Below are 15,601 nucleotides of genomic sequence, written 5' to 3'. Positions count from 1 at the left end.
AGAGAGCAAAGCTTCCCACTAACACTACAAATACTTATGCATAGGTTATAGTTTCTAGCATCTTCATTTCCTAATGACACAAATTAGGGTGGGGAAGGGAAAAGTGTCATCATGGTGCTGCTTCTGCTGCTGCTCCTTCTCTTGTTTGGTTAAAGAGAAAGTTGCCAGCACCCAATAATAACAATTAAAGATACAATGTCGAGTACTCCCTCATAAACCAAGGTGTAAAAGAACTTCAGTGAATCATAAAGTTTATATTAGAAGCCATGGATTGAAATCCATATAAAGGAAGACCTTTGCTTAATTTAACATGGTAGTGGGAGACTGGCTATCTGGTAGAGAATGAAAAAGGATGCATTATTGCAAAGTGGGAATTTTGAGATTATCTACCAAACAATTTGAAAAAGTCCTTGTTGGTCTTTGATGCCCCAAGCTCCCATTTTTGCATACCTTTTACTGTGTTGCTATTGTGCATGTGTATGTATGTATTTTCACACTTTAATGTAAAAATCTGACAGCTATGTTAAAGAAAATTTAGAAAAGAAAGCAAAGAAAAATCATGCATAACATCTGTAACCTAGTCACTGTCCTTTTAATTCTTTTTAATTTTTCCAAAAAGCTTTGAAAAATATAGTAAATAATCATATTTATATCATCATTTTCCCTTTGATTCTATTGTGTCTTTTCTTAAAGCCATGTAACATTCCATTGAGTATGCGGTTCTAAATATTTTCAAATGTTGGGTATATAGAACATATAGAGTTTTCCTTTAGCTTCTTAATATTACAATAATGTATCCAGCAGCTTCATGTACATAGACTTTTCTCTATTTTCTTAGAGAAGATTGCCACTACACTTTTATTGCCCCTGTAACATATAATCATTGTTTTTCCAAGAGGTAGTACTAATTGGCAACATCACTAGCAATATATATATATATATATATATATATATATATATATATATATATAAAGTCCAGTTGTGTCACATCCTTGAATATTTTTGTTTGCTAATTTTGCGAGATTAATAGCAGCAATCTCATTTTTTTTAATTAGCACTGGTGATTGAATTTTCTTCTTGTGTATTTACTAGTTGTATTTCTTTTCTTTCATGAATTGTTTCTCTTTTACATACAAATCTATTAAGGTCTTGGGGAATTTAACTTTTGAAAATGTCTCCATATTTATCTCACATTGAAAAATTGAAACCATATATATGCAAACAAGGAGAAAATAAAAATTGCTTATATTGCTATCACATAAAAATACCTACTTTTTGATACTTTAAATATATCCTTCTGGCTTTATATGTGTATCCAGTTTTGTTTTTTTCAATGAACAAATACAGAATCACTGTTAGCCTACCTTTTTCTCATTCTGTATTCTAATGCTTTTATATGAAAATTTTAATATTTTACAATTGGTAATTCATACCCTTTCCTGAAATTTGGAAAAATGTATATAGAAAACTATAAAGAAGAAAAGTGACCCATTATTTTACTACCCAGAGATAATGACTATCAATATATTTTAGTTCCTTTCCATTTTAAATGCATCTGTTTTTCCTTAAAATTATCATGCTATACACACACATATGATTTTACTGAATATTCAGTATGTTGTTATTTCAAAATTATCATGGTCTTGGATGTTTGTTTTTAATTTTTATAATTTTAACGGTTTTCAGTAAACAACTTTTTATAAAAGTCTTTGTTCTTTGGGAACAGAAAACCAAACACCGTATGTTCTCACCTGTAAGTGGGAGTTGAACAATGAGAACACATGGACAGTGGGAGGGGAACATCACACACGAGGGCCTGTTGGGGTCTGGAGGCAAGGGGAAGGAGAGCATTAGGACAAATACCTAATACATGTGGGGCTTAAAACCTAGATCACGGGTTGATAGGTGTGGCAAACCAACATGGCAGATGTATACCTACCTACGTTAACAACCTGTACGTTCTGTACATGTACCCCAGAACTTAAAATAAAATTTTTAAAACTCTTTCTTCTTATTGTTTATTTTTAATAATCTTTTATAAGTGTTAAAAGACATAATTGTTTGAAAATTCTTTATATCTATTGCCAAATTGCTTTCCAGATAGGTAATTTATATAGTTTGCATTTTCACCAGCTTTTTGCATACCTCATCACTCCTCACTAGTGTTAACTATTATTTTATTTTTAAATGTTTATTAAGTTGGTAGTTGGAAATGGCATCTCTTTGTTTTTATACATTTCTAAATGTAAATTCATTAATAAGAATAATAGGATCCCACAAGAACATTTTAATGAAAGGAAGTGGACTTTTCCTAATGGCTGGTTGTAGTGGTTATTTGAATGTGTGTGTGTGTGTGTGTGTGTGTACAAACACTGGAGTCCCATGACTAAAATAGAACTTTTTTCTAATAGATATTGGTATCTTGATGGACAAACACTACTAATAATCGTATGTGTTGGCATTGTGTTCCCTCTTGCACTTCTTCCCAAAATAGGTAAGTCTTTATAGAAGAGCACATGATTTGTTTGGGAAAAGGAAAGAAGGGAGGGAGGGAAAGAGAGAAATATTAAGGGGCTTTAAAATTTCACAGTACCACATTTTTGGCAGAAGGATGGTGGTTGTGAATAATTTTAAACTTGGTCTTATTTTGGGTTGTTCAGCCTTCAGGCCTGCCTAGTTAACCTATTACTTGCTTTGCAGTAGGATTTTGTCTGCCCCACTAAAATAAAATCTTTACAGCGGAACATTAAAGAGCAGCCTTTCCTTACAGTGTACCATTAGTGGTAAGCCAGTTCCAATTCTGCTGTACAGAGCTGCATAAATGATCTGTGACAGATAGTTGGAATGTTGTTATTCTGAGCCCTAAGCCCCAGATACCAAGCACTGTAATAGGAAACATGCCCAAGATGTATAGCTTTAGTTGTACGTTAAGATCACTTTCCTTATAAATTGCTTTTTATTTTACTGTTATTTTACAGGCTTCCTTGGCTACACAAGTAGTTTATCATTTTTTTTTATGTTGTTCTTTGCTCTTGTGGTAAGTTTAAAATATAATGCACCGCTTATCTCCTCACTAAAATTGGACTCATTGTGTTAATGTCTTTTTTACTTTTAGCTGTTTTGTGTTGGGAAGGGTGCCTCATTTTATTTCATTGTGTTATTAAAAGCACTTTTGTTCCATAAAATTATTTCCTTCATTGTATCTATTTTGAAGAGGCTTAACTTAGCTAGCACAGCATTTCAAATTCAGTATTTCTTGTGGTTAACTAGCGAGAAGAGCATGCCAATTCTGTTAAAATCTTAGATGGAGTGTAATTCTTTGTGTAGGTGTATAAACTTATTTCTGTACAATATTGTATGAAGAATCAGTCTGGCTCTAGTCTGTAAAATCTATTTGATACTAGTCATCTTAATTTTGAAACTTTTTTCCGTTAATGAAAAACACAGCTTCTGGGACTACATTGAAGAGATCTAGTAAGAACTGAGTTGCCTATATTCCTGTTTTGTCTGGTCTATTCAGCATAGATAAATTCTCATAAAAACACTACTACAAATAAATATTTATCTTCACATGTGGTCTATATTTCCTATTTTTTAATGAGCTCATTTTTATTATAATGTATAAAAAGTCAGATGGTAAATTTAACTTACTTTGATATTTTTAAATACTTTAATATAAAGATAGAAGAGAATTTAAATTTATTTCCTTCTAATCCTTCTAAAACATCTTAACATTCTAAAGATAGTAGCATTGTGTTAAATTTTTAAGTCCTTTTTCTTTGTTTAGCAGTTTATTCCATAATCAGTATCTAAATGTCAAACCTTAAGTAGAATTAAGCATTTTTAACTTTCCAAGAATACACATGTCCAGATGGGTTTTTCATAGGCTTGATTCAACTCTTTCTTGTTACTGAGAATGCATGAAAGAAAATAGCCATGTGTAAGAACAGGAGAGCACATCAGTAGTTAAGCCATGTTATAGAGCCAGATTTTAAAGCTGTCAAAACAACCTACGGTGCATTTAACTTAGGCTAAGCTATCTTCTGAGACAGAGGGATAAAATAACTTTAAATTATTTAAACAAAGTGGAAGTGACCCTGATTTTAGTGTATGTAAGCATTTATCCTCTATTGAATGCTCTTAAAACTAAAAACATTTAACAGTGTTTGCATTTAATCATTTGTTCAATTTAACAACATTAAAATCATTCCTCCTCTTCTCTCCCCACTTGTCTGACTTATATCTTACAAATAAGTGAATTGAACATACACTTTGTAGGCTCCATATTGAAGAGAAAAAAACTAAATATTTTCATCATAATTTGATTGTCGAGAAGCATGGTTAGAAGTGGTCTACATATGCAAATGAATGTATGGATATTAAAGAGGATCAGTGTAGATAACATATTGAATTTTTCTCTCAAAGATAATTGGCAATGCAATCATTGCATAGGTAGGAGTAATTTGGTTTTCATAGCCAATAGCTTAATGCAGGTGAAATGTATTGATATGATATGTCTACTGTAGTTTTGTTTCTGTCATGGCATATACTCTTTAATAAAATGCAGATTTCTACTGTAGCAGTCATGTGGAAATGATACCCATATTCTACATTTATTGTAATGCCTTAAAAACCATCTACTCAGATTTTTACCTGTGAGCACAGTTTAAATTTAATCTAAAATGGGGCAATGAAGGACACTCTGTACACTTTCTTTTTAATGCTCTTTTTAATTGGCATATTTATTTTATTTTATTATAATTTTATTTTTTGAAACAGAGTTTCACTTTGTCACCCGGCCTGGAGTGCAGGGGCGCAATCTCAGTTCACTGCAACCTCCACCTCCCCTGTTCAAGCAATTCTCCTGACTCAGCCTCCCAAGTAGCAGGGATTACAGGTGCCAGCTAATGTTTTTGTTTGTTTTTGCATTTTTAGTAGAGATGGGTTTCACCATGTTGGCCGGGCAGGTCTCAAACTCCTGACCTCAAGTGATCTACCCACCTTGGCCTCCCAGAGTGCTGAGCCACTGCGCCCAGCCACCATATTTATTTTAGATTCTCTGAGTGTTAGGTTTTGAAACACATATTGGTTAGGAAAAGGAAATGTATATATATTAACCCAGAATTTTGGAAGAATATCAATTTTTTATTTATTATTTTTGTTAATATGTGTTTGTAATTATTTATAATATTTATATCACATTTTTTAAAAATCAGTTTCGAAATGATTATTTCCTTATACTCTTTGAAAAATAAATATAAATTAAAATCTGTATTTTATCTGTTCTCCCAGATCTGTATTTTCATTTAAAAAATTTAACCTAAATTTTTGCCCCCTCTTAAATACTTTACAATTTTAAAAATATTTTATCAGTGTCTCAGAATGATAGCAAAAAGATGGATTTATCTTTTTTGGAGAATTTACTTCTTCTGGTCCATTTTAGAACACAGATTGCCATTCTTTCTTAAAGTTCAATCTTAAGTACAGATTAGTATTCTAAGCAACACTGTAGTAAGTTAGTAATCCAATTAGACAACTTTTTTGAGAGACAGAGTCTTACTCTCTCCAGTCATCCAGACTGGAGTGCAGTGGCATGATCATAGCTCACTGCAGTGTCAGACTCCTGTACCTAAGTGATTCTCCTGCCTCAGCTTCCTGAGCAACTAAAACTATAGCCACATGCCACCACACCTCGCTAATTTTAAAAAATATGTTTGTAGAGACAGAGTCTCATTATGTTGCCCAGGCTAGTCTTGAACTCCGGTATCCAAGTGATCCTCCCACATTGGTCTCCCAAAGTGCTCGGGATTTATAGGCGTGAGCCACTGCGCTGGCCCAAAATAGAGAATTATTTAAATGGATTTTAGTCAGAAGTTGTCCTTCTACTCAACACTACATTAGGCATTATAGGATGTAGGAATTTAACCTGGACACTAGTGTTAAGGATCTGTCAGTCTAGTACAGGAGATAAGATTGATTTCTTAGCCAGGAGTGGTTGCACGTTCCTGTAATCCCACCTACTCGGGAGGCTGACGCAGGAGAATCGCTTGAACCCGGAAGGCAGAGGTTGCGGTGGGCTGAAATTAAGCCATTGCATTCCAGTTTGGGCGATAGGGTAAGACTCTGTCTCAAAAAAAAGAGATTAATTTTTTTTCAAACATGGAGACCAATGTGTGCAATATAATTAAGTATTGGTATATTTGCTTCAGAATAAGAGTCTCAAGAGTTGAGAGAAGGCTTACTGAGAGCTAGAGTTTTAAAGGAAATAAAACTTGAGCAAAGGGCTTAGAGCAGAGAGAACGGAGGCCTTTTGTGCAAGTGAACAAATGTTTTTAATACTTAATCTCGTTTTTCCCTTTGTCTTTCCAACCCCAAGACTTATTTTTTTACCAGCCTGAGCAAGGCTGGTAAATCTTCCTGCTAATCTTTCCTCTTTGTTGTTGGGTCTCATTTCACTTCTGTTCTATACTTATACTTTGTGAGACATTATTTCTGTCCACTCCATATCACCATGCAGGCTTGTAGTTGGGATGGATCTTTGCAGAGAAATTAGCTGTAGTAACTGAATTGTCTATTAATATAAAATCAGGCTGCTGGCCGGGCGCGGTGGCTCAAGCCTGTAATCCCAGCACTTTGGGAGGCCGAGGTGGGTGGATCACGAGGTCAAGAGATCGAGACCATCCTGGTCAACATGGTGAAACCCCGTCTCTACTAAAATTACAAAAAATTAGCTGGGCATGGTGGCGTGTGCCTGTAATCCCAGCTACTCAGGAGGCTGAGGCAGGAGAATTGCCTGAACCCAGGAGGCGGAGGTTGCGGTGAGCCGAGATCGCGCCATTGCACTCCAGCCTGGGTAACAAGAGCGAAACTCCATCTCAAAAAAAAAAAAAAAAAAAAAAAAAAAAAAAAAATCAGGCTGCTATTTATTTTTTTTAATTAATAAAAATGATTATATTGCATTTTGGAGCATTGCTTTGAAATATTTTGATTTGAAAGCTTAAGAAATAACAACTGATAAATAAGGTAGCTCACATACAGAGTTTATCAGGGTACCTGGTGCACAGGAAGTGCTCAGTAAATGGTTGTTTCTGCCAACACTACCACTGTTAATAAGGGGAAAATATAAGAAACTAAATTTGGGCCGGCACATTGGCTGATGCCTGTAATCCCAGCACTTTGAGAGGGTGAGGCAGGCAGATCACTAGAGCCCAGGAGTTTGAGACCAGCCTGGGCAACATAGCGAAACCTCACCTCTACAAAAACCACAAAAATTAGCTGGATGTGATGCTCACATGCCTGTAGTCCCAGCTGCTTGGGAGGCTGAGGTGGAAGGATGGTTTGAGTCTGGGATGTGGAGGCTGCAGTGAGCCGAGATTGTGTTACTGCACTCCAGGCTGGGTGACAGAGTGAGACCCTGTCTAAAAAAACAAGAAACTGAATTTGGAGCAGTTTTAGTGTGGTTGAAGAGAGACCTTATAACAACCTTACTTCTCTAGCTTCTCCCTTACCCCATCCTCATGGGTTTTTTTTTTAAAAAACCTATCAAGAAAATGATGGTGAGATTATTGCTTTTGATTTTGTTATTTCCTTTTGATAAGTTAACCATTTCATTTTATGTCATATTGAAAACTTAAGAAATGTCAAAGCAACTTGTCCGGTTTATATAATAATTTTTTTCTTGGTGAGTTTTTTAATTAAGAGTGATTATTTAGTTCACTCATTAACTTAATCCTAAAAGTATACAATTTCCTTAGATTTGTTTTATCAGTGTATAAAATTTTGATTGAATTAGTCAAAATCCAAAACTAGATAAATACCAAGTAGGAATAGAAATGGTGTTTACGTATTCATCTCCTACAAAGGACAAATTCTTTATTCTTTCTTGCCCCTGTGTGCACTGGGACTAAGCCTGGAGCAAACATTTACAGAGTAATTATGTGCCCTGAAACAACAGCAACAATGGTCATATTGACAGAGTCTCAACTATAGGTCTAAGAACAGGATGGCCACAATTAAGAGTAAAAACCGGAAACATTTTCATGGATTAATTCTGGGAAACAGCACCCCTACGATTTCTTTTAATGTTTTTTGTTTAAATTTATTTTTACTAGCTGGAGTTCCCTAGCTATATGCTCTTATTCCAGCCAGCTTTCTCTACATTCACCAAAAATAATACAAATCTGTAAAAGTAAGGAGGGCAGCACTTAATACATACATCAGAAATCCCTGAGCTTCTCCTGTATATAGCGTCTCTACTTATTTCTTCCTATGGCATTTCCGTAAACTGCTATTAAATGTTTCTCTAGTCACTACTGATACCTGCTCCGCAAATAACCGTATTCCTGTATGACTGTCACCGAAAACAAGGTGTTCCTATTTTAAGTTGCACTTAAAAAAAAAAGCCTTGATGCTGTTGGAATTTTGAATGTTGACACAGAGTACCCTTAGTCTTTAATGTGGAAGATCTCTAACACCTTGTGGTCCCCAACCCCCTCCCTATCACAGGTGATCATGTTAAATGTTGACCCCATTCTAACTAGGAAAAGTCATAGAAGCAGAGACTCTTCTGTTAGCATCATATTTGATATGGTATTAGATTAATTGAAATGATATTGACCTATTTAAATTCATTTTTTTTTAGTCTTATAAGAAATGATCTGAGTGCTGATTCTGTTTACTTTTTTAGGTAATAATTAAAAAATGGTCCATCCCTTGTCCTCTGACATTAAATTATGTAGAGAAATGCTTCCAGGTAATAGCTTATATTTTCTTTTCAGTTTCTTCCTTTTTATTTCAAACTAAAAAGAAAAGAAAGACTATTGATTCTTTTCAGATTAATGAAAAAGTAATGGCTATATTGCATTTTAGAACTTTGTTTTGAAATATTTTGATTTGAAAGCCTAGTAATAATAAATTCATCATTTTTATTGATATATTTGAAATTTAATGGCTGTTGGTTTCTCTTTTTCCCCTCAATACTCTTAAACAGATTTCAAATGCTACAGATGATTGTAAACCAAAGCTCTTTCATTTCTCCAAAGAGGTGTGTAAGTTATTAACAGATACTTTTAGTTGATTTTTTCACATTTCAAGTTTTAAGAGGTTTGTGTAACAGGGTCTCTTAGGTCTTTGTACCTGTAACTAATTAATTTTCATGAAAGTGCTAAGTATAGGATTGCCTACCAGAAGAATACTATTATTTAACACAGGGTGGCCCATTATGAAACAGCCACCTTTTTTTTTTTCCTGGCATGCCTTTAAATGGAGCCTGTTTTAAATGGGCCTCTGCCTAAAAGAACAGATTTACCGAATGTCTGGTCTGGCCAATAAGGTCCTCTGTGGATACAGACTTCCTGTTGCCCTCTGGACTTGTAAAGCTAAATAGCCAATTATATCAAAAACTCTTCCCCTGTGAGTAGAACCTTAGTCTGTAGCTAAACAGCCTCATCATTGGACTAGTGATTGAGCACTGCAAATATATATTCTGGCCAACATTCCAAAGTTGAAATTTATGATGCCAGGAGTAGAGACTAGAGGACCAAATCTTTTTGCCTTCTCTACAAGCCATAGGATACTGGAAATGCCTGTAAGAGTCCCTGAGCATCAGCAGAGGAGACAAGAACTGTGACCTGGATGGTCTCTGCTTTACCCTTCTAGAAGAGCTCAGTCTTCCCTGTTGCTACAGGTTTCTTCGTCTACACTTTCTGACTCTGCTGAAATGCTGTTTTGCATAGGTCCCAGATGATAGAGTTCCCTCTGCTCATGTACAACTCTATTAGTGTAGAATGTTAGTTTGGTTACTCCTCCATGTGGAATTTTCCTTTTTATCTCTAGTTTTTGAAGGAGAAATATCTGTCTGGCCCCAGAAGGGAGATTACCACATTTTTTACATGGTAAAGACCTCCAGATGCCTTAAAGATCTAGGTACGATAATTGACAAGCCAGGAAATTGAGCAAAATATGAAATAGAGAATTTGTGAATTAAATTCTTATTACCCTAATTCAGCCTCAGGAAACACTACAGCTTCCTTTCTCCTAATATTCCTCAGATATATTAAGACTCTAGGCTTTATGTCCCAAGACAGGTCTTCATTTCTGGAATTTCTTTTAAGAGCCTAAAAGTTAAGTGGAAATTTTTTAGAGCAGAAAGGAGAAAATAGATCACCATCATCTGTTTGGTAAAGATATTTTTCACTTAAATGGTAACTTTTTTTGCTTTACTCTGACTCTTAAGTATTCTAATAATAAAAACAAAATAAAACCTTATACTTGTATATTACATTGGATCTCTTAGGAGTTTGTAGGTCTAGAATAAATGATATTCATTCCCACTGAAAGAGATCCTACTCAGAAATGCTGGCATTATTAAAATATAATTAATATTTTCAGTATTCCCTTGGATTGTGTTTATGAAAGCATGTTTAAGAGCATTAACTATTAGTGCCGCTTAGGGTAATAAGATATATATAAATTCTGTATACATTTAAAAGACTAAGAATAAAAAAAGAACATTTCTAAAATGTTATTTTTATCTTATTTAAATATTATTTATCTTATGTAATTTAAAAAATCTTATCCAGCTAATGTAGAAGTAGTGATTGTAGTAAAAGCAACATGGTATGGGAAGGAAGACAAAAAATATTCTGGCTAGTACAGGTAAGCCAACTATCAAGTAAAATATTTGTTGATGATCATAAGTGTTTTTCTCTTTTAGAAATTCTTGTTTTAAAAAGAGATGACTCATAAAAGATGAAATAAATTTAATCAAATTGATTTTTTAAAGAACTGAGCTTGTTGGCAAATGAAATAATGGTTTCAGTAGAGAAGCATTTAATAATTTTGTCTTTTTGAAATTTTTTTCAGAGTGCTTATGCCCTACCAACCATGGCTTTTTCATTTCTCTGCCATACCTCAGTATTACCCATATACTGTGAACTTCAAAGGTACTGTAGAGTCCTGGAATATTTTAACTATATTGTGTATCTTTTTACCTCTAGGGCTTTCAGATTGAATGACATTCTCTTTTATTAATGCTTTTCTCTTATCAGTGGATTCTAAGTGTTAGTTTAAAACAAAACAACCAAGAATTAGTTCTGTTCAAGTTGAGAATGTTTCCTAGAAGTGTAATCTTTGAAGCCGGGCATGGTGGCTCATGCCTGTAATCCCAACACTTTGGGAGGCCGAGATGGGTGAATCACCTGAGGTCAGGAGTTCAAGACAAGCCTGGCCACCATGATAAAGCCCCGTCTTTACTAAAAAATACAAAAAAATTAGCCAGTTGTGGTGTCGGGCGCCTGTAATCCCAGTTACTCATGAGGCTGAGGCAGGAGAATAGCTTGAACCAGGAGGTGGAATTCACAGTAAGCCAAGATCATGCTATTGCACTGCTGCCTGGGTGACAGAGCGAGACTGCCTCAAGAAGAAGAAGGAGAAGAAGAATGAAGAGAAGAAGAGTAATCTTTGTGTACTAATTTCAAATGATGAATTCTATTATATGCTTACTGATGAAGTGGGCTTAAATGATTGAGGAATTCTCTTGACTAGCTTGGGAGATTAGGAATTCTCTTGACTAGCTTGCTGCTTTAGATATAATTCACATCACATATTCTACCTTTGCCGTTTTTGTCTTTTAGTCCTTCAAAGAAAAGAATGCAGAATGTTACCAATACAGCAATTGCTTTAAGTTTTCTCATTTATTTTATATCTGCACTCTTTGGGTACCTCACTTTTTATGGTAAGTATATTTTAAAATTATAGATGACAAAATAATAGTTATATAGATAGCCTCACACCAATGTATAGACTTTGTTTATGCCTTTTATTACTAAATTAATTTGTTCAGATCGCCAGATTACAATGCAGTATTGTGGTGCCTCTCGAGGCCTAAAGAATTGGATTATCTTTCTTTTACGAAAGTAGTTCAGGTTTAAGATTAATAACTTCTTATGGAAATTTTCTTAACCACTTAAGGAAAACTTCAGGCTTAGGGGCATTTATTCTTTCTATAAGAAAAAAATGTACAATTTTAATGATTTTGTTTTTCTTAAATTTTGAATTCAGTATACTAGTCTAATTCAAAAATTTGGGGCTTTGGTGAGTCAGTCATCTTAATTGCAAAAGAGCAAGTTGAGAAAGCAAAGGGTTTTACACTGGACTATAGCTGTATACTTAGATGTCAGATGTCTCTGCCTTCAGACCTAATTATTACAGGATTCAGCAGATGTGCATTCTGTGATGCCCCATGACCTTTCTCCTTAGTTTTTTTTTACAGGTTCTTTCAAATTTATGCAACAAAAATAAAATTGTGTTTTTTTTTTTTCTTTTGCAAAACTTACCTGCTTTGTATGTTGATTTTCTTTTTCCTCTTCTGTTAAGAACCTCAGGAAAAAGTAAAGTTCCATGTACACCATCAGGAAAAGCATTATTTCCAGTGTGAGCATGGTGCCTTGCTAGAGACAGTACAAAAAAAGTTACAACAGATTGTCAAGGTTTTCTGATCATCATTAATAAAACAAAATTACTTAAATATATAAACTTTATTTTTGGATATTCGGTTTTTTGTTAGTTTTAATACAGACTTGAACTCAATAAGACTTTTCTGTGTCAATAAGATACTATAACATGGTCTCTTTGGATTCAAAAATATTTTGTATAGCAGCCTAGCTCTGTATTTCTTTTTATTAAAATTGTCACCTGGCACAAACACTGTTATATTTATGGATCTTCAGCAATGAGAAAAAGTCCAAAAACACTGGCCTCCTTCTTCTCTCTATAGATAAATAGAGCTATCTGGAAGAAAACTCAGATGGCTTACCAATATCCAGGCTAACTGAGAAATAGTTATGTGAATCACCATTAGGTGCTTAGAAGCTGTATTAAATTGTAGCTGTATTAGATTGAAAAGGGATGTGGAGGAGGGATGGAAACTACTACATTTATTGAGCTAACATTTAAGAGAGTGTTAGGTATTTTTTATATACTGCCTAACTTAATCCTTATAACAACTCTGCAAGCTCAGTGTAGGTTCATTTAGGTTGAGTAATTAGACCAGATATTGAAGCCAATTAATAATGAAATTGGGATTTGAATCCAGTTTTGTCTGTCTCTAAAGCCAATGCCTTTTTTACTGTGCTGTCTCCTCAGAAATTATGCCATAGAAGCCAGATCCTTTATTCCAAGTTTCTGTTAAGGTGAACTTTTAGAAAAAGGTGACTCACTTAAGCTGTAGGCATCTGTCTATGTCTATATCTATGTATAATCTATCTATCTAACATTATTGCTTGAACACAAAGGCTAAAGATTTTCATCATGTAGATAGCATGTTTCCTAGACAGGGATTTGCCTAGTTATCAGGTAAAGCCATTATGTTGTCTCTGATGTAATCCCTTCTTCACCAATGCAGATTGTTCTGAGTATGCAAATTTTATATAATGGAGAAATATACATCTAAGAAAAATCACATGGTAGGTAGGTATATGATTGATTGATAGGTAGGTAGGTAGGCAGGCATGCAGGCAGGCAGGCAGGCAGGCAGACGGGTGGGTGGATGGATGGATGGATGGATGAATGGATGGATGGATGGATGGATAGATGGATTGATGGATGGATTAGATAGATAGATGATTGATTGATTGATTGATTGATTGAATAAATGAAACAAAAGTGAGTTTTCTCCAAAGACAGAAGAGGCAGATAATGATTTGCTCTTGAATTGTGAATCATAACAAAGAAAAGCCTTTGATCATATCTTTCTATCAGGATAACAGGAGCTTTGTGTGGTTGGAAGAAACTGCTGATTGAACCTGAGGTCTTATCAAGGGCTAGCCTCAACTTAAGGCTTACAATTCATTTAATAGATGAGCAACTAAAGCCCAGAGAGGCTATGTGACCTGTCACAGAATTAAAGGCAGGTTTCCTGAATACTAATCCAGTGTTCTTTCTGCTACTTTGTGATAATCTTTGTAAACTTAATACCGTGTTTGACAATGTGTATTAAACAAGACAGCCTCCTGACTTCAATGGCATATATAACTTGCAGAGATCACCATTAGGTCCTTTCTGAGATTTGTAGAGATTTGTCTGAATCCAGGGAAGCATGCAGTACTCTATCCCTCACATATGTTATGGTTCAGTTAAGAACACAGAGTGACTGGCTCCGAAGAAGGGTTTTCATCCTGGGAAAGTAGACATGTGACATCTATTTTGAATTTGTAATAAATCTAGTTATTCAAGATTCAGGAGCCGCTTTGGATCCTTTTATCCAGAGCTCCCAAAGCTTAGTTACTTTCTAGATTTTGTCAGATAAAAGGGACCTAGAGGTATGTACCTAGATTAGTGATACTTGCTCTGATTACAGATGTGAAAGGAAGAGAAAAGGGTTCCTCTGGTGAGCCAGGCCAATGCCCAAATGTTGCGTAATAACCAGGCCATTTAAAAAGTCTACAAGGTTGTTAAGCCAGAAGTGTTAATAGCTCATTTTATGATTCAGAAAATGGAAATAAAATAGTTTACCATATTTCTCCAAAGACTCACAAGTATCTCACAGATTTGGAAATAGAATCCAGATTTCCTGGCTCTTCTCAGTCTCCTGCGTAGTCCAAATCCCACATTGTGTAAAGTATGTCTTTGATACTTTAGACAATTCATTTCTCTCTTGTTTCCATTATCACTAGTCTAGTTCAGATTCTCTTTACCTCTTAGTGATTGTAACAGTAGCTGTTAGGCCTGTTTGGGGTCTCTTTTTCTTCCAATCCATACTCCTGCTTAGTTCAGATCATAATACCCTGTTCTTTGTAAGTCATTATTGCATTTCTGTGGCCTACCAGATTGAGTCCACACCTCATGCAGAACTGTATTATTAGGTCTGAAATGCATTTCCAGCCCTATAACCCACATCCTCTGTAGTACTTACTAGACCACTTATTTTCTCAGATGCACATTCCCTTTGCTTTCGCTTGCGCTGCTTCTTGCTTCCAGAGAATCTCTTCCCCCACATCTTTGAACATCAGTGCACATGCATTGGCTCATGTAATATGTATCCCTATAGTAACTCTGTAGTTCATAGTAACTCTATAGTTCAGTATATTACCGTTTCCATTTTAAAGATGTAGGAACTGAGAGACTCAGAGAAGTTAAGTTGCTATTAACTGGTGGGATTTGAACATTGTTCTGTGTCATCACAGTTTAGAATCTCCATAGCTCTTGTTTAGAACTCTCTTGCCACTTATATGTGTGTATACACTTTCTGTCATATTTGTGTGTATTCATGTCATCGCTTAAGTTCCCTGAGAACAGAGTTATGTTTTCTTTTGGTTTTGATTACCCTCAAAGTATCCTTTTTAAAACATATGCTCCCAAATCAAAAAGCACCATTCTATGTTAAATACAAACTGATATTTTCCCACAAAACACTGATACACAGTGTTTCTGAGTCCCCTCACTCTTCTTACCCCTTGTCTAGGTTGAGGTGAGGGAGATGTTGTGACAATGGAAAAACACTGTGGAGCTAATCTTGGACAGGACGTATAAATCCTATTGCTGACCATCACACACTGGCCTACTAAGAAAGGCATTTCCTTAACACCTCTTTTTGTTCTAAAAC

At 35.0% G+C, this 15,601-nt stretch overlaps 1 protein-coding gene across 4 annotated transcripts in view; it reads left to right on the top strand.

Annotated features, from left to right (window-relative positions):
* SLC38A6 (solute carrier family 38 member 6) overlaps positions 1-15,601 on the top strand; it is a 63,428-nt gene that overhangs the window by 45,409 nt on the left and 2,418 nt on the right. For all 4 annotated transcript variants that reach the window (XM_032245933.1, XM_032245936.1, XM_032245934.1 and 1 more), the window contains 6 exons: positions 2,412-2,494; positions 2,979-3,037; positions 8,687-8,752; positions 8,990-9,043; positions 10,864-10,943; positions 11,634-11,734. In XM_032245933.1, the coding sequence (XP_032101824.1) occupies positions 2,412-2,494; positions 2,979-3,037; positions 8,687-8,752; positions 8,990-9,043; positions 10,864-10,943; positions 11,634-11,734 (443 nt within the window). The remainder of the gene's footprint in view (positions 1-2,411; positions 2,495-2,978; positions 3,038-8,686; positions 8,753-8,989; positions 9,044-10,863; positions 10,944-11,633; positions 11,735-15,601) is intronic.

The sequence above is a fragment of the Sapajus apella genome, unplaced genomic scaffold, assembly GCF_009761245.1.
Source record: "Sapajus apella isolate SASKATOON/1434 unplaced genomic scaffold, GSC_monkey_1.0 scaffold59, whole genome shotgun sequence".
NCBI classification, from domain to species: domain Eukaryota; kingdom Metazoa; phylum Chordata; class Mammalia; order Primates; family Cebidae; genus Sapajus; species Sapajus apella.
The sequence above is the reverse complement of the archived record's forward strand: the minus strand, read 5'-3'. Positions and strand labels throughout refer to the sequence as shown.